General features: G+C 33.1%; 1 protein-coding gene and 1 non-coding gene across 4 annotated transcripts in view; both read right to left on the minus strand.

The window, feature by feature from the left end:
• Positions 1 to 2067: 2067 nt before the first annotated feature.
• Positions 2068 to 27316, minus strand: part of LOC141502675 (adhesion G-protein coupled receptor V1-like) — a 456940-nt gene continuing 431691 nt past the window's right edge. For all 3 annotated transcript variants that reach the window (XM_074207517.1, XM_074207518.1, XM_074207514.1), the window contains one exon: positions 2068 to 3525. In XM_074207517.1, coding sequence (XP_074063618.1) covers positions 3388 to 3525 — 138 coding nt within the window. In that variant the 3' untranslated portion in view covers positions 2068 to 3387. The remainder of the gene's footprint in view (positions 3526 to 27316) is intronic.
• On the minus strand, positions 2199 to 2305 carry LOC141503695 (U6 spliceosomal RNA). Its single transcript, XR_012473026.1, has one exon. It is a non-coding gene; the product is annotated as a U6 spliceosomal RNA (small nuclear RNA).

Genomic DNA, 27316 nt, shown 5'->3' on the forward strand with positions numbered 1-27316 from the left:
AGTATCAAAAAAGAAAAGGAGGAACTCACCACCAATGAGGAGGAAATTAAAGAGATAATTCAGAGCTATTTTGCTGAACTATGTGCCAATAAATTTATAACCTGAGTGAAATCGAAATATTTATAAAAATAAAAACTGCCCAGATTAACAGAAGAGAAAATAAAATATTTAAAAGAATCCCACTTCAGAAAAAGAAATCGAAGAAACCATCAGTAAACTCCCTAAGAAAAAAGTCTCTATGTCCTTATGGATTACAAGTGAATTCTACCAAACATTTAGGGAACAAATAATTCTAATTCTATATAAATTATTTTTAAAATAGGAGGAGTTAGACCTATCCCACTAGTGAAATTAATGCAAAATCTTAAATAAAATTTTAACACAGAGATTATAGCCAGTTATTATTAGAATGATACACCAGGAACAGGTAGGATTTATTCTGGGTAGGCAGGGATGGTCCAATTTTAAGAAAACACTCAACAAAATTGAACATATCAATAATAAAACCAACAGAAATCATATGATTATCTCAATAAATATTGATAAAGACCTTGATAAAATACAACATCACTCTTACCAAAATCACTAGAGAGTATAGGAATAAATGAAGTTTTCCTTAAAATAATAAATAGTATTTATCCAAAACATCAACAAAATTACATATATATATATATATATATATATATATATATATATATATACATATGGAATAAACTTGGAGCATTTACAATTTTAGGAGTGAAACAAGGATGCCCATTATCACTATTACAATTCAATATAGTATTAGAAATGTTTGCTTTAGCAATAAGAGAACTAAAAGAAATTGATGGAATCAGAATTAGCAATAAGGAAGGTAGTAAGCTTTCATTCTTTACAGATGATATGATGGTCTACTTAGAGAACCCAAAAAAATAATTTTAAAAACTGCTTGAACAATTAACAAATTCAGCAAAGTAGTAGGATATAAAATAAACTCACATAAGCCAAGAGCAAGAGATAGAGAAATTCCTTTTAAACTAACTGCAGACAGCATTAAATATTTGGGAATATACTTCCCAAGACAAATTCAGAAACTGTATGTACACAATTACAAAAGCACTTCTCATACAAATAAAGTCAGATCTCTAAACAATTGGAGCAATGTCAATTGCTAATGGTTAGGTCAAGTAATATAAATAAAAATGACAATTCTACCCAATTAATTTATTTATTCAGTATCATACCAATCAAATACCAAATAACTATTTTATCAAGCTAGAAAAAACTGTAACAAAATTCATCTGGAGCAACAAAAGATCAAGAATATTAAGGGAACTGATGAAAAAAAATATAAAGGAAGGAAGCCTAGTTCTCCCAGATCTCAAACTATACTATAAAGCAACAGTCATCAAAACTGCCTGGTACTGGTTAAGAAATAGAGTAATAAGTCAGTGGATTAGGACAGGTTCAAAAGAAACAGAAATACATGACCACAACAATCTATTGCTTGACAAACTCAAAGATATTAGTTTCTGGGATAAGCTCAATATTTCATAAAAATTGTTGGGAAAACAGAAAAATAGTATGATAAAAAACTAGGCATAGACCCACATCTCATACCCTAAAGCAAAATAAAGTCAAAATGGATACAGGATTTAGACATAAAGTGTAACACCATAGACCAATTAACAGAACAAGAAATACTCTATCTGTCAGATCTATGGAAAGGGGAGAAATTTATGACTAATCAAGAACCAGAGTATACTATAAATTGCAAAATTGATATTTTTGGTTATATTAAAAAGTTTTTGTACCAATAAAACCAATGCTGCCAAAGTTAGAAGGAAAACAGAAAGCTGGGAAACAATTTTCACAGGTAGGGTTTCTGGTCTCATTTCTAAAATAAAGATCTCATCTCTAAAATATATTTCCCTAACTGATAAATGGTCAAAGCATATGAATAGTTTTCAAATGAAGAAATTAAAGTTAAACATATATATGTATATATATATATATATATATATATATATATATATATATACAAATCATATGGAAAAATACTTCAAATCATTACTGATTAGAGAACTGCAAATTAAAACAACTCTAAGATACCACCTCACACTTATCATATTGGCTAAGATGACAAAGAAAAATGATCAGTGTTAGAGAGGATGGGGAAAAGTGGATCACTAATGCACTGCTGCTGGAGTTGTGAACTAATCCAGTCATTCTGCTTCACGAATTTGCATGCCATCCTTGCTCAGGGGCCATGATAATCTTCTCTGTATCACCCCAATTTTAGTATATGTGCTGAGAAAGTGAGCACTGATCCAGTCATTCTGGAGAGCATTTTGGAACTATGCCCAAAGAACAGTAAAACTGTGCATACTCTTTGATCCAGCAATACCATTACTAGGTCTATATTCCAAAGAAATAAAAAAATGGGAAAAGTCTCACATGTTCAAAATATAGTAAATTTTTTTTTGTCGTGGCAAGGAATTGGAAATTGATTGGGGGAATAGCTGAACAAGTTATGGTATATGAATGTTATAAAGTATTATTGTTCTGTAAGAAATCATGAGTGGGTGGGCTTTAGAGAAGCAGGGAAAGATTTGCATGAGCTGATGCTGAGTGAAGTGAGCAGAACCAAGAGAACACTGTACATATTAACAGCAACATTGTGAGATGATCCACTATGATGGATGCAGCTCCTCCCAGCAGTTCAGTGATAAAGGATAATTCTAAGAGATCTGTAAGGAAAATGCCATTCACATCCAGAAAACAAATTATGGATTCTGAATGCAGAGTAAAACATTTTATTATGTACAATTGTACATGGACAACTTTTACCATACGGTTTGCTGTTGGGGAAGATGAAGGAAAAGGAGGGTACATGAAATATGTAAAACTTATAAATCTGCAATTGGATGAAATTGGAAACTACCATTGCATGCAATTGGAAAAATTAACTAAAACTTCAATAAAAAAAAAGAAATCAGAAGGATGGCCCTTATTACTACTGTCCCAGTTTCATTTAACCTCTTTAAGATCAATTGGTCTTTACAAAGGGACATCTACTTTGAAGATCTAGCAAAAACAAACATATATACATTTCTTCCAACACCTCAGGGACCAGCTGTACTCAGCTCCTATAAAACACTGGTTCCACCACATTCATGTCCAAAGCTTCCATCTTTCTCTTGCTAGGCACAGTGCTTATTCTTTAAATAGAGCATTAGGCTTTTCCCAAGCATTAATAAAACCATTAAAAAAGGGATCTTTGGGTATCATAAGGTATTGTTTTTTATTTGATTTTCACTTTATTAGCTTCCCCAGAACTTGGTTTGTAGACATATCAGTAACTATCACTACCACATGTCAAGTTCCAAGGGTGATGAGCCATGAGATTTATGGGAATGAGATTCTTACCTGAACAAGCATCCAGCTAAACTGGCAAAGATAGAGGTAATGCATTATAGCAGCCATGGCTGAGCAGCTCTCTTCTGTCAGTAGCTGGCTTGCATATGCAGAAACAAGAAATGCACTCTGTAAGAAAGAGTCAATCAATGAATCAGTAAACATTTATTTAGTACCTACAATGTGCCAAGGCTATTAGAAAAAACTGTCTGTTAAAAAGTCAATCTTCTAAGAATGTCTGGGCCCCTCTTTTGTCATCTGTCAACTGAATGATCTAGACTAAATGGACTATTTTGTCCCCTTCATTTCAATTATTTCCATGATTCAAAGAAAAACTGATTATTCTCTAAAAATTTGTTTACTCTATAAATCCATTCCAAAAATGATAATGAATTATTTGTATGTTTCCATAAAAAAAATGTTAGAAAATCATATTATAGTGTGTCCTAGTAGGAAAATCCTCAAAGGGAACTTTTTTTTGTCACTGACAAAAAATGAGATGTACTCAACCTAGAAATATTGTCTAATCAGAAATATCAAAAACTATTTACTTGTAAAATGAAGCTGAAATACCAAAACTTTGTTGAAATCAAAGACTGTATTTAGCCTATTGTTTGTATAATTTTCATACCCTTTATTTTGGCTTGATAGGAAACAATTCATGTTTTAAAAGAGTTTCAACAAATCTGAATTTTATAAATCCTTATGATTATACTTGACTAAAAAATATTTTGGAGTGTGTTTCATCTGCAAAGAAATTGTTTTTAGAAAAACACCACCAAGGGGCAGCTAGGTGGCGCAGTGGATAGAGCACTGGCCCTGGAGTCAGGAGTACCTGAGTTCAAATCTGGCCTCAGACACTTAATAATTACCTAGCTGTGTGGCCTTGGGCAAGCCACTTAACCCCATTGCCTTGCAAAAACTAAAAACAAAAAACAAAAAAAAACACCACCAGTAAATTCTTGTTTCTATTATCTTATGTTTCTGCTTTCTATTCATGTGAATGCTGAGATTTTTATTATCATTTGGGACTTTTTAGTTTAATTATATGAGAAAAATATTTTTCTCAAAATAATATATATAAAATAATTTCTGATTTGATCGTAAAAGGAATTTTCATGTAATATTCTGAAAATGTTCAAATCTAAACATGTAATTAAAACAAGAAATGACTAGATTAAGATATCTCTCACAAAAGATTTAGAGTGTCTTCAGTGCGTGCAGTCACACTGGTGAGAGAGCATTCAGTGTGCTAGCTCATGATGAAACAAAGGGCTGAGTTTTAGTCCTCTATTTTCTCAGCATTAAATATATTCCTGAGTATGTTTATTACACAGAGATTGGTACAAAAAGCTTTATTTCAAAACAAAAATATAAACAGTGACACTTTAAACATAAACCAGAATTTTATGACTGATCATATCCTTACATATCAGTCAGTTTCACTGAAAAACAAATCTTCAGATTTAAATACTGGTTTTCTAAAACCCTATATGTACTTTCTGAAAAACTATAAATGTTTACCATAGTGTACTTTTGTAAACCAAAGGAAAAAGGTGAGATTTCTGATAAGAATCTGTATCAATTAAATTTTAGTTGTCATCTTAGAGGCAAACCATCTCACTAGGGCCCAATTAGAGAATAGCTCTTTGGCCACAGAGAAGGGCACAATCTAACTCCTTGGAAAGTGTGTTTTTCAGGAATGTTTGTACATTATTATAATTACAATTTGATTGGAGAATTGATTTCACCACTCATTCATTCTAACTGAGGGATCATTCTAATGATCAATTGATCATTCTACTGTCCCTGAGGCAAGTACATGCTTGCCTAGAGTCCATATTTTGATGAAGCCCACTAATTGTAATATTTTCTTTAATTTTGGTCTTCGAGTGAGCATTTGAGGCCAGATGATTCAGAGTCAGAGCTCTATCCACTGCACCACCAGTTGATTTAGAACCACAGAGTAATTAGGTACCTAATGTTTGTTGACTTGACTGGAATTTAACACTTAGCAGATGTGTAAAACTTGTCAAGTTACTTAACCTTTCAGGATTAGTTTCCTCATCTCTAAAATGGAATTATATAATCCATTTTTGTTTGAGAGTTGACTGAATAATAGAATAACAATGTTGACGTTTTTTAAACTTATCAGAACAGGACTTCACACTAAAATTTTTTTTCTAATATCACTATGTTGAAAACTGTAGGCAATTAATAAATGTTGAAGGGAAAAAAAGAATGAAAAAAGAAGAGAGAAAAAGAGGAACAAATGAATAATTTTCCACCACTGGTAATATGTTTCTCATTTTTCTCTTTTTCCCTTACTTTTCTTTTTAAAAAAAAATTAATAATTTCCACCAGTTCCACCGAATTATTGTTTTTCCTGTTAAACCTTTACTATTACCTTCCAACACTCCTCTACAGTCATGCTGGGATCACCTTGCTCCCTACACACAGAACTCTGTATCACACTCTACTTCATAAGTTGACCATTTTTTCTTCTCTTTTCATTTCGTACACCTCTCTAATCTTTGTGCTACACTGAGGATTCTATGATGCAATCTATATGCAATTAAATGGCAAAAGTAAGGGTATTTGCTATTCATTCTCTTGAAAGAGTCAGGTATGCATTATGTGTGACCTCCAGTGAATGTCAGCTCCTGGTATGCATAGGCTCCAGTGATAATTAATTTAAGTTTCTTTGAGGAAAAAAGTGTCATCAAAAAAACAAATCAATATTTTAAAAGGTTTGAAATGACTGCATTAGGAACAAGAATGTCCCTAGTATATCCTTGCTCCTGTTGCACCAAAGAGCACATAGCCTTGAGCATTACCATGAGCATTTTTTTTTTAGATTTTTCAAGGCAATGGGGTTAAGTGGCTGGCCCAAGCCACACAGCTGGGTAATTATTAAGTGTCTGAGACCAGATTTGAACGCAGGTACTCCTGACTCCAGGGCCAGTGCTTTATCCACTGCACCACCTAGCTGCCCCTAGCCTAAGGTTCTTACATGAACTAAGAATTCTCAGAACAAAAGTTCTGGTCTTTGTTTTTTCATTACTTCTCACAATTAAAATCAACTCACCCAAGATTAGACATTACCTATTGCTCAGAGAGCAAGACCAGGCTGTGAGAAAGGATGAAAATAATCTATGCACCCTGTTGGAAGAGTGTATTTATTTAGTATGCTATCTGAAGCAAGCGATTCAATCAAAAATTAAATTTAAAAATTAAAAAAGTGGCATGAAAAATGTAATTCAACATCAATTTCTATCCATCTCACATTTCTCCAAACTGATTTTGGAAAGGTAGAGTGAATGCATTGGTTCTGTGTCCCCACTAGAGAAGGACCTCTGAAAACAGCACATGGCAGCTTATAGAGAGGGTAGAGAGGGAAATTTGACCAACAAAACACTGTAGGTCAGAACAGCCTTTGTCTTTATTATAAAGGAACCATCCTTCCTATGGGGAAAATAAATGCTTTATATATAACTGAATCATGCAGCATATGCAGGCAATAAGTACCTATTTATCTTATCCTCTAAATTGAATAAGCTACCCCATCCAAATGGATGATTTGTGCTCAGACTGCTACACTGAAAGTTATTAAAGGTTCTTACTTGTGTGAATATTCTAGAGTAGATATATTTATTTATTTTTCTCATCTAATAAAATAGAAAATAATTGTGAATAATCTTTTATCTGGGAATAAAACATTTTCATTTTCATTCAACAAATGCAGTGTTGTGTTGCCCATCAATTGGGGAATGGTTAAGCAAGTTATGGTACATGAATGCTATGGAATATTATTGTACTATAAGAAACCATAAATGGTCGGACTCCAGAGAAGCATGGAATGACTTACAGGATATGATGCTGAATGAAGGGAGCAGAACCAAGAGAATGATGCATACATTAACAACATTGTGAAATGATCAACCTTGATGAAAGCAGCTCTCAGAAGTTCAGAGTAACAGGACAACCATATTAGACTGGCTATGAACAATGTTAACCCCATCCAGAGGAAGAAAAACAAAACAAAACAAAACCAAACCAAAAACACCCTTCAGAATCTGATGAACACTACAAAAATTATCTCTTATGTATCTCTTTCCCTTAATTATAAATTCTCATACTGAAAATGAATAATCTGTAAACCTGTTTATCAAAAATTTGTATGTACAATGTTAACCTGTCTGCCACTGAGGGGATTAGGAAGGGAAAGTGGAAGGAAATTTTGCAACTTAAAAAAATAAATATCTAAAAATCATTTTAAAAAAATAGATGCAATGGTATATAAATATTGTCAATTGTTTGGTGACATGATTGTTCCTTGTTCCAAAAGTAAACTTATAAGCTTTTAACCTGTTTCTTACATGCTCTGAAAATATTATTATAATTGTGACAACCTAATTAAAATTAGCAAGAAACAAACTGGTGCTTAGAACCATACACTCGGTAGGGTCTTCTATCTTTCTTAAATCTTCAATTGTTCTCTTACCTATTGACTCCATCTCTACTGCCTTCAAACATATTTAAGTCTCCTCATCCTTAAAAAGCAAAACCCAAAGAAACAAGGAATACTATGAATGTTTTTATAAGACTACAATTTTTTGCAAACTATCATTCTATAGCTTTCTTCTCTTTCTCAAACTCCTAAAAAAATCAGTCTATACTCATTTCTTTGACTTCCTTTTCTCTTACTCCTCAACCCTTTGCAATCTGACTTCCAACCTCCTTTCTTCACTGAAACTGCTCTCTCCAAAGTTAATAATTATGAGTTACTTATCACCATGGCTGATAGTCTTCTTTTGGGTCCATATTCTTTGCCTAGCTGCCACATTTACTATTACTGACCACCTAGCCTAGAAACACTCTTCTATTTAGGTTTCCATGACAATATTTACCCTTCTCTTTACTGTTTGATTTTTTTTCATCTCCTTTTCTGGTTCACCATCCATATCATGCTTTATAGTTTGATAATGAAGCTCAATCCTAGGTCCTCTTCTTTTTTCTCTCTATCCTGTTTGTCAGATACATCATTAGCTCTTATCCTTTGTGAATGCTTCAGGCACTATATATCCAGCTCAAATCTATTCCTCTGGGATTTAGTTTCACAACAACAATTGTATATTTGGTATTTCCAACTAGATGTTCCAAGGACATCTTGAAATTGGCATGTCCCAAGTTAAACTTAATATTTTCCTCCTAAATCTTGGCTTCTTCCAAACATCATCATCATTCTTCCAACTTCTCAGGTGTGTTATCCTTGATTCCTCACTCTTACTCCCCTGCATATTTAGCCAGTGGGACAAATTTTGCCATTTTTCCATCACATCTTTTGAATCTGACACATTCCATATATTCACAAACTACCACTTTAATTTAGACCTTAATCACCTCTTTCCTAAGATATTGCAACAACTTCTAAATTGATTATCTCTCCCTGCTTCATTGTGACCTCTAAATAAGCTAGTAATTTCTGCCAGTAATCTCCTCTTAAACACAAATCTGACCGTTTAACTTCCATACTCAATAAACTCTAGTGGCTCCCTATTAACTCTAAGATAAAATATTTATCCCTCTGTTCAAATTTTTAAAATCCTTATCGTGGTCCCAATTGATCTTTTCAGTCTCACATTTTCCTTCCCTATATACTCTGCTATCACCAAACTGACCCTGGATTACTTCATTCTTCATATTCATGTCTTTCATTCCCTATATTTTTGCCTTTATACTGCTTATTTCCCATGTCTGGAATACACTCACTCTTGTCTGTTGCCTTTTAGCATCTCTTTTTCCTCAACATTGCAGATTAAGTACCACTTTCTATATGAAACCCATTATTGTTCTTCTTTCCAACTATAATTTTATTAACTTCTCTTTATTTACACTACCTTTTAGCATGTACATTCTTATATACCAAATTATATAATTATATAATAATTATATAACTTCTTGTGAGTAGGAATCATTTTATTCTTTGTATATGTATCTCCTGCATAGCATCTGAAATATAACAGTTGTGGCTCAATTGCTTTTCATTCATGTCTGACTCTTTGTTACCCCATTTGGGGTTTTCTTAGCTAAGATACTAGAGTGGTTTACCACTTCCTTTTTCTCATGATTTTATGGAAGAGGAAATTGAGTCCAACAGAGTTAAGTGACTGATCTAGAGTCACACAGCTAGTAATTTTCTGAGGCTGTCCAGATTTGAACTCAGGAAGAGGAATCTTTGTGACTTCAGACCTGGCACTTTATCCCTTGTCCTATCTAGCTACCCAAACATCAAAAGTTACCTAATAAACTTTTGTTTGTTAATTGACTAAGGCAAAATAATTCCTATTCTATAAGTATATATATATCTCAAAATATCCTTGAGAATTGATGAAATAAACTAAACTAGAAACTAGATCATAATGACAGACACAACTGCACCCACAATAGCTGGATGACTTTGTAAAAATTTAATAATTTTTTTAGCCGTTTTTGCACTGGACTTTGAATCAACATGTTATATGGGATAAAAAGTTTTCAAAATATGGAACAGTAAATCAATTTAGGGGAATTCAACATCAGTGTCGTTCTGTTTGATACTGCAATTACTCTGACATGCTTTCAATGGGTCTATATAAGAGGAGCTTGCATCTTAATACTCTTACTCAGTTACAAAAAAATAGTTATTTTATCTTCCTGTATAGTTATCTGAAGAAAAAAAACAGAAAAGAGTAATAGAAGAACAACTTGTCCCAGAACCATTTGGATCTTAACTCTAACTTAACTCTAATCTAAACATCTAATAAGATGAAAAGAATGAGGAAACAATAACAACAATAGACAAATGTTATCTATGGGAATAGTAATACCAGTCTAATTTCTTGAAAGTTGATTCAAAAGCAAAGACTATTTTCTTTTATAGACTTAGTATTTCAAAGTCAAAATTCTTGTCTCTGGGATGAGAGAGTTCTTTGAAAGCAGAATAAATGCCTATCAATCTCAAGGGGGAATTTCTTTGTAGAGACCAAGGACAATGAACCTTATCTTACCACTCCTCCCTTGAAAAATAAAGGCCATTATTTAGACAACTCAGAGGAAAGTTAGAATTTTCTCCTGAATTTGTCCTTTACTTTTCCACCTATTTTGGTATTGAAGATATTGGCCAGAATTTTCCATATGAACAACAAAAGACTGACCATGAATTCTGCTCACTCATACAAAGAGAATGACTATTTATCAAGTCTAGTCACTTTTGAATTATATATGTTATCGTTATTCAGTCATTTCAGTCATGACCAAATCCTTATGATTCCATTTGGGGTTTTCTTAGCAAAGATACTAAAGTGATTTACCACTTTCTTCTCTAGCTCATTTACAGATGAGGGAAATGAGGCAAACTGAGGCAGGTTCAAACAGCTGATAAAGTGTCTGAGGTCATATTTGAAGTCTGATCTTCCTGATAGCAGATTGGGCACTCTATCCACTGGGCAATCCAGATGCCCAACTGAATTAGATGATCAGATACAAATTTAGATTAAAAAGGGTGAATTGTATTTTTTAGCTTCCTAAGTGACCCTCAGCTAAAAAAAAGTTTCAACTTCTAGTATTATTCCTTAAGAACTGAAAAATAAACATAAATTTAAATTGAAAGGAAAATATTTTCAGTGAATAAAGGAGAGGAAAACAAGACTTCACTTTTTTATTTATTTAAGGCAATGGGATTAAGTGACTTGTCTTAGGTCACACAGGCAATTATTAAGTGTCTGAGGCCAGATTTGAACTCTGGTACTCCTGACTCCAGGGCTGCTGCTCTTATCCACTGTGCCACCTAGTTGCCCCAACAAAAAGACTTTAACAAAAGTGTGTGTGTGTGTGTGTGTGTGTGTGTGTGTGTGTGTGTGTGTCTCTCTCTCTCTGTCTCTCTTTCCCCCCCTCTTCACACACACACACACACACATCCATAATCAAAGTGTTAATATTAGTTCAAAAGTTGTATGTGCATGACTTCATACAAGTTTCATTTATTCTGAGAGACAATACAAAGATTGTCAATGTGCTCATTTGAAATAAAATGCTATTAAAATTTTTCTAATAAACTAAGAAAACTATTATTTATATTTTACTTCAGATATTTATTATTTCTTGACCCTAAATTATGAAAGCAATTTTTATCCTATTCAAACTTCCTTACATTTTCTTATCATAAGGTCCCATTTCTCTACCTATTGTAATAACAACAATAATAATGGCTAGTATTTATTGTTATAAACATATATATGTAGGTTTGCAAAATGCCTTACAAATATTATCTCATTTTATTCTCACAACAACTTTTGGAGGTTACTATTATTAGCATTATTTTTTATTATCATTATTATTGTTGTTGTTGTTATTATTATTATTATTCCTAATTTTTAACAGATGAGAAAACTGAAGTAGACAGAGGTTAAGTGATTTTCCCAGGGTCACTTAAATACTATGTATCTGGGGTTGGATTTAAGCTCAGGAATTCCTGACATTGTGTCTATTTCTCCATACTCTATGGAGAAATATATATATATATATATATATATATATATATATATATATATATATATATATATAAAATATATAATGGAGAAAATAACATCAAATATTATACAATTATTTTTGTAGTAATGTTCTATAAAGTACAAAAATATAGGAGGTGATTATAAAAATATCAAAAAATGAAAAAAAGGCATGTTTGACGGAAAAACTCTTTCTTCCAAGTTACCTCCTGACCATTTTAACAAAAATACCTCTTGTAATATACTTTATGATCCTAAAGAGTTTTTGTAACTCATACATTTTGTGTGTTTGTGTGTGTATGTGTGTGTGTGTGTGTGTGTGTGTGTGTGTGTGCGTGTGTGTGTGTGTGGTTAGTTCTACGAGTCAATTTAGGCCTAAGTTTCAAAAAAATGAGTTTTATTAGAGTTTATGCTGAATGCCAACATGCATTTTTTAAAATTAGCAGATTGAAATATGCAGAAATGATATTTCAAAATAATTTATTGAATATTAATATAATAAATATTGAATATATTACATATTGAAATAAGTTATATATTGTATATGCATATATATGTATAAGTTATATAAAATATATGTATATGTTCAATATATATATATAAATAATATGGATTGATAGATAACTGCATTTCTATATAGTCAGTTTTCTTTGTAATCCTAAGCATTTAAAAATATTATTCTCAGAACAGATTCATAGGCTTCATCAGACCACCAAAAATATCTATGTCACAAAATGATTAACAACCCCTGCTATAAAAAGAAGGATGTCTCTGGGTCTATAGACTGGATTTTTACTTCAACTATCTGTGCCATACAAACACCAATGTCCCCAGATCATTTCATGAGATAGGGCAACATAAAATGGCTTTCCTTTATATACAGAAAACACTGTATCACTGGTGTAGGCTAGTGATGCCTCCTAAGCTTTTTTAAAGAGATTCAAATGGGAGGCAAGGTTTTATCATTCCCAAATCTCTCCTTTGGGACATTTGAGCATTATAGTTTATTGAAGGGATGAAGAAGGAAGAAAAGGTAGGAGAAATGGATGGGGGGGGGGGGAAGGGAAGAAGTCTGGCTCATTCAAAGGATTAAGTCTGAGAGGCATTCTTATCTGAATATTTTTAGAATAGTAAATAACAAAGAGGTCCTTAAGTTGTTTCATCTCCAAACATTAGAGCATGCTGTATAGCTATAGTATGAGAGGTAGTTGAATGGCTTAGTGAGTAGAGTATTGGGTCTGAAGTCAGGAAAACCTAAGTTCAAATCCTGCCTCAGACACTTACTTAGCTGTGTGACCCTGGGCAAGTCACTTAACCTCAATTTGTCTTACTCTACTAGAAAAGAAAATGGTAAACCAGTCCAGTATCTTTGCTAAGAAAACCATATGGACAGTATGGTCCATGGAATCATGCAGTGTCAGACACAAGTGAAAGAATGAACAACACAAAGAATTAATACACAGCTATAGTAAGAAGTAAAATAATAGTGAGTGATAAAATATATGTTCACTTTGTAGATCTCAAGTGTCTTAAACAAGTTAAGACTTATGCAATGTCTTGATATGGTTAAGATAGATTAGCAGGCAAGAACAAGGGCTAAAACACCACTAATAAGAGTTACACAGTCTCAGGACTTTTCAAGGAACTAGAGTTGTATCATCTCTGATCCAAAGTTCAAGTCCAAGAAGATAGGTAAAATAGTAATTATTTCAGCAATGAAGTGTTAACCTTCATGATAAATATCTATGGATTTCATTATCAGTCCAGGGTTAACTCAAAGATATTTCTGATAAGGTGAATTTTTACTTTTCAAAGAGAAATAAAGAAGCTTGGACTAGTTTTATCTAGTTTTGAATTGGAAGGAATATCAAGGAGCTGTGGAACATCTGGAGGAGGATGATATGATGACGAGACTCAAAGCATTACATGAAGATTGATTAAATAAACTGGAGGCTAGATTAGAGAAGTAGCTAAAATAGTCAATAGAATCCTAAAAAGGTAAATTTGAGTAATTGGAAAGTTTTGAATGATGATTTAATGTTAACATTAATAATGGGAGAAAAAACAAGTATCCTTTCAGAATCTTAACATCTACTGAGGGTATAAATTATAGCAGTATAAAAGGTAAAGCAGGCAAAAAAAGAAAACCAAAGGACCTGTTGTAAGAACATGAAGAGGGGGAAAGGAAAAAAGAGCTAATGAACAAAATAGAAGGAGGAAGAAGGGGATAAGATTTGCTAATTTTCAAAATTAGGGTACCTGAGCAGAAGAATGTAACAATATGAAGAAAGAAGAAGTGGCAGTGAGCATTCAATGAGTCTCATTCTGATATGGAAAGAGTTGAACATATGCACACAGTTTAGAAATATATAAAAATCAACTTGAAACAAGACAAGTTAGAAGGCAAGGTTAACAAGGAAGAAAATATGGGTGACAAAATAGCTTCAAGCATAATGATCTTCATGATCCTGTTGGAGAGGGATTAAAGAATGAAAACAAGGAAAAAGAAAACCAAAGAACTAGAATCCTACCATCTGAGGAAAAGCTGAACCAGTCATGATATATGAATGTAATGGAATATTATTGTACTATAAGAAATGAAGAAAGATGATGATTTCAGATAATCCATTGTAGCATGAACTGATGAAGAGTAAAGTGAGCAAAACAGAAAGAATAATTTTCACAAGGAAAATAACAGTGTAATAAAAATAACTTGTATATATATATATATATATATATATATATATAAATATAAATACACACACACACACACACACACACACACACAGAGGACCTATGACGAAGCATACTAGAAAAAAAAATCTCACGAAAAAGAAATACATTTGTTTAGATTTGTTATAATTAACCTTGCTTATTTGGTACAAGTTTTTTTAATTTTTTTCTTCATCTCTTGGTTTTAATTGGGAGTATTAGGAAAAATGGAGAGGATGCATAAAATAGTAATGCCAAACAGAAAAAAAAAAAGAGGATCACTGAAATATTTTCTAATTCATAAAAGAGAACAAAGGAAGTTCAGAAGGAAACACTGTCAAGCAACATAATTTCAAAAATTATATTGTTTTATTATATAAAGTTGCATACATATGTTTATTAGACTGTATTGGGATTTATGATACACTTTTTTTTTAATTATCTATTTAAGGCACTGGGGTTAAGTTTCTTGACCAAGGTCACAATTATTAAATGTCTGAGACTGGACTTGAACTCAGATCCTCCTGTCTCCAAGTCCAGTGCTCTATCCACTGCACCACCCAACTGGCCCTGGGATTTATGATATACTTTTTAAAAAATCAAGCACTAAAATGATTCATAATTTTATATAAAATTTTCTTTTTGCTGGGTATATAGAAACTTTTTTTGATTTGTAAGTTCAGGGGAAAAAAAAAGCAAAATAAGAAAAATACCCAAGGTTTAGAAAGATTAAGACAACATGTACAAGGCCACACACAAAGTTCATAAGTGTCAAAGGTATGATTTGAATCCAAGTCTTCTAATCCCAAGACTAATCTTCTATCCACTGGTTTGTATTTCTTCTCTTATCAAATGGAATCAGTCAATGTAGAAATGTTTATTAAAATTCCTCTGCTAAAATTTTATAGACAATATTTTTTTTCAAAAATCACTAAAACCCATAATGCCTGTTGACCCAGCCTGGATAAGGCATGGAATTTTTGAAGTACTGGCAGAAGTATTTAATGCCAGGTTGATATATTTGGTCACATTTATGTAAAATAAAATTAGAAGGTAGGTCTTTTTCCTGACTCATTTTGTTGTAACCTTAATTTTATTATCTACAATACCACTAAGATTTAATACAATTTTCCCATTTTTATAACCCTTTTTTCTTGTCAATAATAGAACAATGTTAGCACTCCCATTCTACATAATACACTTCTTGAAAACGGGTCATTTTGGGTGTGTTTTTGTCTTAAAGACACTACTAACCCCATATGATTTGCAATATTACAATGAAATGAATACAACAGCTGTTAAAGCAAAAGAAATTCACCACAGAGTTTGTATTCAAAACTGAATCTTTCAGAAATAAAAAGTATTTCAAGGAAACTAGATGATATGGGTAAGAAAAGATATTTTTATACATGTAAATTCCTAAAAAAAATTCTATCATGACATTAAGTGAAAACAGTAAGAACTAAATGTTCACTGATTTGAAGGGGATTTTGTGTACTAATATTTTTATAATAGATGCTTATTAGGAATCTACAATAAAGTGAAATAATATTTTAAAAACATATATAGTTTCAATCATTGAAATCCTAACATATACTGAGAAAAGAATGTCATATTTTTTCTCCAAAATTTTGGAAGTTAAATCATTGAGGGAAAAAAATGGAAATTAAGTAATATGTACAGGTTGTCACAGAGTCTTAAAACTGGCAGAGTTTTATCATTTCTTTATTATAAGAATCCTAAATATAGCTCACTACTCTTTTTCCTGTAAGAATAGCCTCTCATAATTCACTCTCTGGATATAAATGAACTAAAATCTCAGGGAGCCTCTGTTTTAGCAACTCATAAATGGTAATTGAACTCTATATGAAATTTGCAAGGATATACTTTTATATTACAGTCCTCAATAGTCAATATTTTTTTAAGAAGGGAAGTCAGTCTTTTTTATTATTAATGCTAATGGTTTAAAAAAGTCTACATATGGTATTACAGTGAAATAAAAACATAAATCTTATTCATGCTTTGCAAGAACAAAATAATAAGTGGATTAAAAATAAAGATTCAAAAATCATAGCAACCTGTGATTAACAATCATTCTATGTACATTATCTCATTTGATTTTAATTTAAAACCCTTCAAAGAAGGCATGGTTAATTTTGTTACCTCCATTTAAAAGATGAAGAACATGAAGCAAGGATAATTTAAATGAGTTGACTAAGGTAATGTTTATGCGTGGTAGAAATGGAACTAGGTACCAGGTCTTCTGATATTGTCCATAAAATATGCTGACTCCCTTATATAATATTTTCTTCCTTTAACATTTTTAATAGTTTTAATCTATATTTGTAAGGAATAACAACTAAATGTTTCTTAAAATAATGATGAAAATGTTTCTTAAAATAATGCTACATTGTTTTTTTACCTTATCCTTAGGGTAGCTGATCATAACCTTGCAATAAATTTAATAATATCATGATAAAATTCTAAATTTTTAAGAACTATTACTAAATTTTAGATTTACCACACAACAGTTTTAATACTTTTCAGTTTCCTCATGAGTTACAAATGGAGTTTGGACTAAGGCCCCTTCCAACTATAAATCTAGGATCTTGAGATTCCAATACTAATACCTCATCTTTTTTATAGGTGTCTCCTCACAACTTTCCTTTGAATTAAATGAGTAAAAATATCACATTATCCCAGTTTTACAGTTAAGAAACTTTTTCTTGTTGAGTCATTTCAGTCATATCTGACTCTTTATGACACCATATGGGATTTTCTTGACAAAGATTCTGAAGTGATTTGCCATTTCCTTCTTCAGCTCATTTTACAGATGAGGAATCTGAGGCAAATATAAAGTGACTTGTCCAAGGTCACAAAATTTTAAGTGTCTGAGACTAGATTTGAGCTCAGGAAGATGAGTCTTCCTGACAACAGGTGTACCATGGCACCACCCAACTGCCCTTACAGTTAAGGAAACTAGAGCTAAATGAGAACCCATCTTCACATTGTCAGTGCTCTAAGTTTCAGGGCCAAAACTAAAGCTATAGCCTTTGACTCATGGTTATAGTGGAGAATAATAACTCTGGAAACAGAGGACCTCCCAGTTTATATATCTCACCTGTGAAGTTCATTATTTGTGTGATCTTTTCCAAGTGACAACCTCTGTCTGCCTTAGTTTCCTCATCTGTGAAATGGTGATGATAATAACCCCTACCTCTGAGAGTTGCAATGATGACAGAATGAGATAATACTGGTAAAGTATTTTTAAAAACTTAAAGCTAGCTACTATAACCAGGATAATATAACTCCAAGCAGAGTGTTTTTCCACTATGCCATGATGTCTTCAATAAAAATTCTTTTTTTTTGTAACGAATGACTAGGCAAGCTTCATCCTCTATATTGTAAATTCTTCCCAAACCTCCTTAAAGATATTCACTAGGAGAAGGAAATGACTTAGTATAAAGTCTATGCTTCTAGGATTTATCACATTTGGTGATTGATTCAGCTCATTGATTCTAGTTCTTTTGTAAAGGTCATTGAAAAAAATGTACTGTGCAGTGGATAATTCAATAACTACTTTTAGACATAGCCCAAGGTACTCAACATTAAATGGAAAAGTCAAAATTATCTAATGGATCTGCTGACCTGTGCCACCAAACTAGACAACTCAGTACAAAGGCTTTTCGGATCACCTGACATTTGTCAGCTGTTCCTCTCATTGTTTTTTATGACTAAATATTATAAAAATAATGAGATTAAAAATTATCTGTGAAATATCACATACAGAGAGAAGCAGAAAAAGACAGAGAGAGACACAGTCCAAACAATACAAATACCAATGCAGATATTGTTGCCATGATTATAAAACCTAGTTTTTACTGCTATCCAATCTCTTTACATAGCTCAAACAAAGTCTTGTAATAGTTTTGTTATACTTTGGACCAGATGTTGCATTTGCATAAACTAATGACTAAAATAAGGATACCACCCCTGAAAAAAGGCACAGATTTTGATGAAATCTCCTCTAATCTAAGAAGCAACTTCCCAGAATTCTCAAGCATTCAGGGCTTTGGTCCTGAACTAGGTCAAAGAAATGAAAAAAGTCTTCCATTACTGATGTTAGAGCTGGGTGCTAGAGCAACAATGAAAATAGCAAAGAAGAAGGGGGGGAATGAAGATTTAGAAAACACTTAATATCCCATAAACGGTGAGATTGATCTTCAGAAAGCTAAGGTGAAGAGAATACAAGCAAAAAAAAAGTGGAGTGATGACAGTAATAAAGATCAGAGGTCATTGTGATGATTCGAAGTGGCAACAAGAATAGCAATCATCAGCTACTCTGGGCCAAAAACTAAACTATCTCTCCATATAGTTATTTAAATCACTCTAGCCATATGATGCATACATATAGTCAAAAACATAACAGTTCCTTCATAGATTATTTTAAATCAATCAGATCTGGAATTTCATTTTGTGTGGGGAACTTCCAGGGAGGAAAGTGCCCCCTCTTGATAGTTATATTGCTTCTACAACTTTCAGTCTTAGGAAATTAACTGGGAGCACTGAGAGGTTAAGTGATTTGTCTAGGACCACATAATCAATACTCATCAGACACAAAGTATGAACAAAGGTATTTTCCATTCCAAGATCAGTTCTTTATCTACTTAACCAGGGCTGCTTTTTAGTATGTCTTTCTATAGGTGTGTATTTATTAATACATATGTATTTATATGTTGATTAGCCTTAATTTTGATCATTTGTAAATTTTGGGAAAATAATAAACTATATATTTTGCAGTATTTCAGAACTTTAGGGATATATATGTATCAGTATGTGTATATACATATATATATATGTGTGTGTGTGTGTGTATCTATATGTATGGATCGATCAGTCTATCTATATATCTATGTATGTATGTATGTATGTATGTATGTATGTATGTATGTATCTCTCTCTCTCTCTCTCTTTCTACTCCCTGGTGACAATATAACTGTGGTCTGAATGTAATAAATGGAACTTGACCCTGAAAGAATTTAGACCACTAGAATAAAGTGAAGAGAAACGAATTCATATCAATGCAAAGATCAGAGGGCTGATGATGAAATATATCACCCTCCCTCCTGTAAGAGAAGCAGCAACTTTTGTAAAATGAGACATGAGTCATCAAACAATGTCTTGGTTTTATTTTCTTTCTCCCTACTTTTTTTAAATAAGGAAAAACTGGGGGGGGGGGTGTGGAAAGGTTTTGGAAAATGACATAGAAAGTTAAAAAAAAGCAGTGTTGGCAAAGAAAAGAGAATTTGGTTCAAAATCTACACCCCCCCAACCCCTCCTCTTACTATTACACCCTCAGCAATTAACTTCTGCGATCTCAATTTCCTTATTGATAAAATGACACCTTACCTTGAAAGGTTGTTGTGGGGATTAAAAAAAATAATTGATCATTATTAATTTTTAAAAAGCTGACTGACTACATAAACATTACCAGAGTTAATGCAACTCTTCAGAAGTGAAAATTTTCACCTCTTTTTTCCACTGGAAAAAAAAATCTGCTTTAGTAAATTTTTGGTCAAGAAGGTTAGTGTCAATGAGTCATGCATATTTATTGCTGTTTTTAATAAGAACTTATATCAGGAGGATTCTTTAGTGTTTCAGTCATCTGTTTCACTATCTAGGATATTTTATAGGTTTTTTTTTTTACATGGCAAATGGAGTTAAGTGGCTTGCCCAAGGCCACACAGCTAGATAATTATTAAGTGTCTGAGGCCGCATTTGAACTCAGGTACTCCTGACTCTAGGGCTGGTGCTCTATTCACTGCACCACCTAGCCACCCCTATCTAGGATATTTTAAACTAAATGTTCATAACCTGGAGTCCATGACATCCCAAAGTGTCCACAGATAAGATTTCAATGGGTCCATAAATTTCTGTTTTTTAAAAAATATTTTAATCAGTATTTAATTATAACTGATTTTACACTGGTAATAGTTTTATCTGAGAAGAGACCCCCAGGCTATACCAGATGGGACAGGGGTCCACAACAAGGAAAAAAGTTAAGAATCTCTGTTTGAAACAAACATTTGCAGTAGGTATAGTTGCAGAATGATTCAACGTCCATTATTTTTGTCTTTCTGGGATTATAGAGTATATGTGCCCTTTGAATGCTGATATTGATAAAGCAATTGTGGGTCGAGAGAGCATGGAAGCAGAAGCTGAATAACAGAAACTGTGGCTGGTGTTGATGTGTGATGATCTTAATAAACCATGAATTGCTTACTTAATAGATGAGGTACATATTGATTTAATTATCACCTCTCTCAGGCACATAGTTTTTAGCTCTCAGAAAATTCATTTTCTTCTACTGGGCTGTTGACCACATACTGTACTGTACTGTGCCCAATGCCTTTTAATTATTCTAAGAAAAATCTGAGGAATTATATTAGCAGGAACCAGCATGATAAATGACCTATCTGGTTCAGTTCACTTTAAAGTTCACAATTAAGCCTTTACTTTTTTTTCCCCTTTGTGTATTCAATTTGTGTTTAATCCACAGAAGCTTAATTAAGACTAAGTTCAAATAATGATATATTTTAACATCTTCTAAACTAAAGCTTAACATATCCCAATAAAATTTCCCACTAAAAATATCTGTCTTTTGTACAGCATTATTTAACTTTTAAACTAGTTTTATATGTGCTATCTTTGAGACAGTGGACCACAGTGAAAAGAATATTCCTGGTTGAGTGGCTCTTTCCATAAGCATACTACTGTTTTTTTTTCCCCTCATAAGGCTATGATTTCACAGAATCAAAAAAAGATCCTTTAATTTTAGGAACATGGCCATTGATAATAAAGATAAGCTAATGGTAGCACTTCTTGGGAGATACACTGGAACTCCCTAAGTAGTTAAAGGTATTGAGATAATAAAAGAAAGGGACAGAAGTAGCATTTCAGGGGTTTTACTGGAGGGAAAAAAAAAAGAATATTGTAAGGAGAAACTTGAAGTGGGCATTATTGGAAATACTGAGACTAACTCAGCAATTAAGCCTAAGCTGTCTTGGTTTATTTCTCCAACATTCTGGGTTACGAACTATGTTAATCACTTAATAAAATTCCTCTTACTTTTTATAGTCCACACTGTAAAAACTGTATTAAATAAAACAATGACTCCATAACCCCTCTTTGGGAACATGAATACAGCCAAAGAACTGGAAAATATTTTCTACCACAAAATGAAAACTATAGCACTTTAAGGTAGCATTTTGATCCTGTACTCTTCGCAAAATTTTTTCAGCATTGACTTGGTATATTAATTTTTTTTATAAATTATATACATGTACTACTCCACTAACAATACAATATACAATAAAACTTACACAAAAAATAGAACCTTTTAAAATATTCAATAAATATCAATTAATTTTTGGTCTTGGAATCAATTACGATACACTAGAGTTTACTTAGTAGGGGAATGATCTTAGTAGGATTAGTAGCTGAGTGGAGGATGAATTAGAAGATTCTTGAGACAATGAGATCAATTTAGAAACTATCGAAATATTCTAGGTGAAAGTTGATGACAATTCTGAGAAAGGTGGTAGATGTGGATATTTTGATGAATATGAGAGATGTGGAAATAGAATTGACAAGCCTAAGCAACTAATCTAATATATAGAGTAAAGACTTAAGAATCAATCAGTTAATCAACAAGTGTTTCATTAAATACCTACTGGGCCTTACACTTTTAGGCTGAAAGAAAGAGAAAGAAAGAAAGAAAGAGAAGAAATGGAGATTTGGGGGCAATAATGGATGAAGATGGTGGGGTGTGAACTATATTCCTACCCTTTTATTGGATATATCTTACAGTCATGCCACAGTCCCCTTAGAGTCATGCTATGTCACAATGGGGTTAGGTTTACCACTTTGATGACCACTACTCTAAGGAAAGCAAACAAAATAGAATCCAGTTCAGAACAATTAAGAAACAAACCTTCCTTTCATATTTCCTCATAACTAATTAGATATCCTTGAGATGTTAAATACCAACAAATAATCTTACTGGCTGCTGAAGTCTAAAGTGATGGAAAGATCACTAGTCTTGGTACATCTGCAAAATGGGAAAAACAAAACATATAAAGCCTGTCTTAAAGTGTGGTTGTGGGGAAAGTACTTTATAAACCTCAAAGTGCTATAGAAATTTAAGACTGTTATTATAACTGGGACTTTGTTTTCCCAGACTAGAGACTAACTCAATAAACATGCTCTTAAATGATCTCTTCAAACCTTCATGTTATAAGCACAAAGGCTTATAAGTATGTGAGTTTTTTAAATACAAAATTTTAAATACAAAAATTTAAATAAAAAACTGTGATTTCACCAGTCTACAGAAATTGTTGGCAAGAAAATTTCCTCCTCCATTGCAGATCAACTGGAGCCATGCCATTTAATAAAGAGAGTTATATGAGATATTGAGGGTTAAGCCAGCATGTGCCAGAATCCCAAATTGAAACCTGGTTATTCAGAGTCTAAGGCTGACTCTTTACCCACTATTCCACAAGGCCTTGTATTTTAAAAATAAGAAATTTAGATTGATGCATTCAGGGTGCTTAAAGCTGCCTCATCATTTATGATTGCCACTGATTCCAAACCTATACCATTGTTTGGATGGAAACATTACCAGAAAGATTAAAGTATTTCATTCTAATGACACTTGGATAGAAAAGTTTCTCTGAAAACCCACACAGCATGTTTCTTCCTTAATGATCATCATAGAACTCACATAGCTTTATTATGTCAGCTGACCTTGAAATTGTAAATCTCAGCAAGTTTAGCTAAGTTACTACATTTAACATGTCCATAAACATTGCTGCATATGTCATAGGATCCCAGATTAAGAGCTAAGAGGAGGCTCAAAGACCATAAAGTCCAATCTTGTCATTTAAGGAAACTGAGGTACTCAGGGTTAAGTTATTGCCCAAGGTCACATATTTATAAAGTAATAAGTATCACAGGGGTGTAAACTGTTATGCTGATAATGTTTAACAATTGGCTGCTCAGGAAAAAATTCAGAGGCTATATACATTTAAGTTAGTATTATTTTCTCTATCTATTTCTTAATTCTAAACAATTAACAAAACAGGGAAGCTAGTGGTGCAGTTGATAGAGCACTGACTAGCCTTGGAGTCAGAAGGACCAGAGTTCAAATTCAATCTCAGATATTGAAAAATTACTAGTTATTTGACTTTGAGCAAGTCACCTGTCCCTGATTGCCTCAAATTCAGGGCCATCTCCAGTTGTCCCAATTCATATCTGGCCACCAGATGCAGATGGCTCCAGAGGAGAAAGTGAGGCTTGTGACCCAGCACAGTGTCCCCTTCACTCAAATCTACTTCATATGCCTGTCATGGCATCACCTCCCTGATGATGTCATGGTCTTCTTCAAGAATGAAGAACAAATACTAATAATTAACAAGACAATAATGTAATGTGTATCATTTTCTATTGTTAAATGACTACACTGAAAAAAAAATCTTTGGTTTTTGCAAGGCAATGGGGTTAAGCGACTTGTCCAAGGTCACGAAGCTAGGTAATTATTAAGTGTCTGAGGCTGGATTTGAACTCAGGTACCCCTGACTCCAGGGCCAGTGCTCTATCCACTGTGCCATCTACCTACCCCTTCACATTAAAAATTAAATAGTCAAATCTCTCATGAGGTTAAGTCAGGTTTCAGCACATTTAACTCCTTGGAAAACCAGTGCCCTTTCTACTATACACATGTCTATTGAACAAAATGAGCTACTGAACAAAAATGATCAATCCCTGTCCTTAAGGAGATTATTTTCTATTGAGAATTATGCAATACATGCTAATCACAGCCACTATACCATTTTATTTATGAAATGAACATATAGTTAGTCAATTAGCACTTATGTTCCTGGGAGCATATTAATGATCTTTCTTCCAAGAAAGGTCAAAAAACAATCCTTGTACACTCAAGGAAAGTACATTTATCAAAGGAGCTAAATTATATAAGATATATAGAGGAGGTGGTTGGCAATCTCAGAGGAAAGGAGTTAGCAGTTGGAGAGCTTGGAAAAAGAAGGTTGAGGGAGGAGATACTGGAGCTGAGTCTGAGATAAACTAGGGAAACTAAGAGGTTATGATGAGGAGGAAGAAAATTCCAGACATTAGTGTTTGAAAAAGTGCAATTTGGTCAGTGCTGCTAGACTGCAGAATTTGTAAAGAAGAAAGAGTAAGAAGTTTGAAAATACAGAAAAGGGCCAGGTGATGAAGAGCTTTAAATACTAAATAGGCAATTTTTTTCATATGAGGAGGGAAGGAGGAAGGGAGAACTAGAGACAGAAACAGAGAGACAAAGATAAGGAGAGGCAGAAAGAGAGACAAAGACAGAGACAAAAAGTCAAAGAAAAACTAGAGACAGAAAGAGAAGAAGACAGAAAAAGACAGAGAGAGAGAGAGAGAGCAAGAGATGGAGAGACAGAGTAGGAGTCACCTTAGGAGTCTAGATGGTGAGAGTGAACAAGAGGGGGTAGCTGCATGAATGGAGAGAAGGAGATATATATATATATATATATATATATATATATATATGAAATGCAGTAATAAAGGGAGAAACAGCAAGATTTGCAGTGGAATGGACATGTAGTGTACCTTGATAGTGAAGTTTTGAGGATGTCATTGATGTTGCAAATCTGTATGACTGGCAGGAGGTTAGCAGCCTTAACAGATGGTATTTTGGAAGGGGATAGAATTGGGAGGAAAACTATTTTGAACCTATTAAGTTTAAGATGCCTAAGGAAATATAATTCAAAGAAATCCAAGGGACATCTAGAATTCAGGACAGATTTTTTTTAAAAAACATCAAACTCTACAAATTTGGTCAATAATATCAATAGAATTCTTATTTTCATATTTATTATCAAATGATGTGATGTGCCTTGCTGACCTTGGCTGAGCTGATCTTCAGATAATCAAGATAATGTTTGTCACAGAAGTAAAAGATTTTCCTGTCCAGGAAGATTTAACTTTCTGAGTCCAGTCACCTCCATGCCATAGTCAGGAATCAAAGGAGAGAGTTTTTAAATTACACTATTTTAGAATTCAAGTGAGTTAGCTTGCTGATATTTGCCATTTTTAGCAGAACTTTTATTCATAGATATGCCAATTTAGAACAGAAACAATATTTAAAAATACATTGCTCTTAATGTTAATATCCCTAAACTACCTTGGGTTCACTTTCTTCCATAACAAGTCTTGACCCCAAGGGCTGTTATTTTAATAGTTCAAAATGTACCTTTCAAAAATCCTTACTCAGGGTGGCTAGGTGGCATAGTAGATAGAGCATGAGCCCTGGAGTCAGGAGTACCTGAGTTCAAATCTGGCCTCACACTTAATAACTGCCTAGCCATGTGGCCTTGGGCAAGTCACTTAAACCCACTGCATTTCAAAAAAATCCAACAACAAAAAAATCCTTACTCTATGAAACTACCCCACTTTCTATCGGGAAAATCATCAACCCCAACTAACCCCCACCATCTCATTCCTTCATTCCTGCTCCCAGGGTAATAAACATCACCAGAGAAAGTTGTGACACCAACCTAATTTCAACTACTATAATTTTTAGCTTGACCAGATTTATGATTTCCTCAATGTAAGGAGCTCACGTTATGGAGAATTCCAATAATTCAGGTTTGTATCCCTAAAATCATCCTTGGCTTGAATTTCTTCTTCTCTCTCATCCCTCACAGTCTATCACTTACTAAGTATTTAAAATCCTCCACAATATCACCCTAAATTAACCTTTAGTATTATTGATGATTATAATAACTATAATTTATATAGTAATATAAATTTTGCAAAGTTCTGTACAGATATCTCATTTTATTCTCACAATCATCCAAAGTGCTGTTATTATCATTCCTTTACATATAAGAAAACTGAGGTAGACAGTGGCTAAATGACCATAGTCACCCAGTTAAGTAAGTTTTGGAGTCAGAATTTGAACTCAGGCCTTCCTTACTCAATCTAGGTCTAATGCTATTCATAACTCAAAGTCCAAGGCTATGTCCATTTTACAACTATAGCTGCCTCATTTCATATTACCTTAATATCCAGTGAAGCTAGTTGGCTAGGAATTTCTCTTCACAACATTATATCTACCCCCACCTCCTTGTCATTACACCAATTTCCCCCCATGTCTAGAATACACTTTCTGATCAACTCTATCTTCCAATTGTAGTTCAAATGGCCCCTCTTAATATCAAGTCTTCTTTGATACCCTCATCAATTTTTTTTTCCTTTCTGAAAATACTTTGAATACAAATCTACACATATCCCCCAACATAAAGAAAGATCTTTTAAGTCTTTTGTATTATTGTGTTTTATCATTAAAAGTCTTGCAAAAAGTAGGTACTTAAATGCTGGTGGAATTGTATGGGCTGTCTGATCAAATCCCTGAAATGGCTCCTTAGGTAGAGATGGTAGCACAGCAGATAGAGTGCTGAGCCTAAAGTTAGGAAAACTGAAATCCCAATCTATCCTCTGACTAACTAAGTATATGATGCCAGGCAGTCACTTAAGCTCTGCCTGCCTTATTTATTCATATGCAAAATGGAGATCACAACAGTACCTCACTC

Source organism: Macrotis lagotis, chromosome X, assembly GCF_037893015.1.
Source record: "Macrotis lagotis isolate mMagLag1 chromosome X, bilby.v1.9.chrom.fasta, whole genome shotgun sequence".
Classification (NCBI taxonomy): Eukaryota; Metazoa; Chordata; class Mammalia; order Peramelemorphia; family Peramelidae; genus Macrotis; species Macrotis lagotis.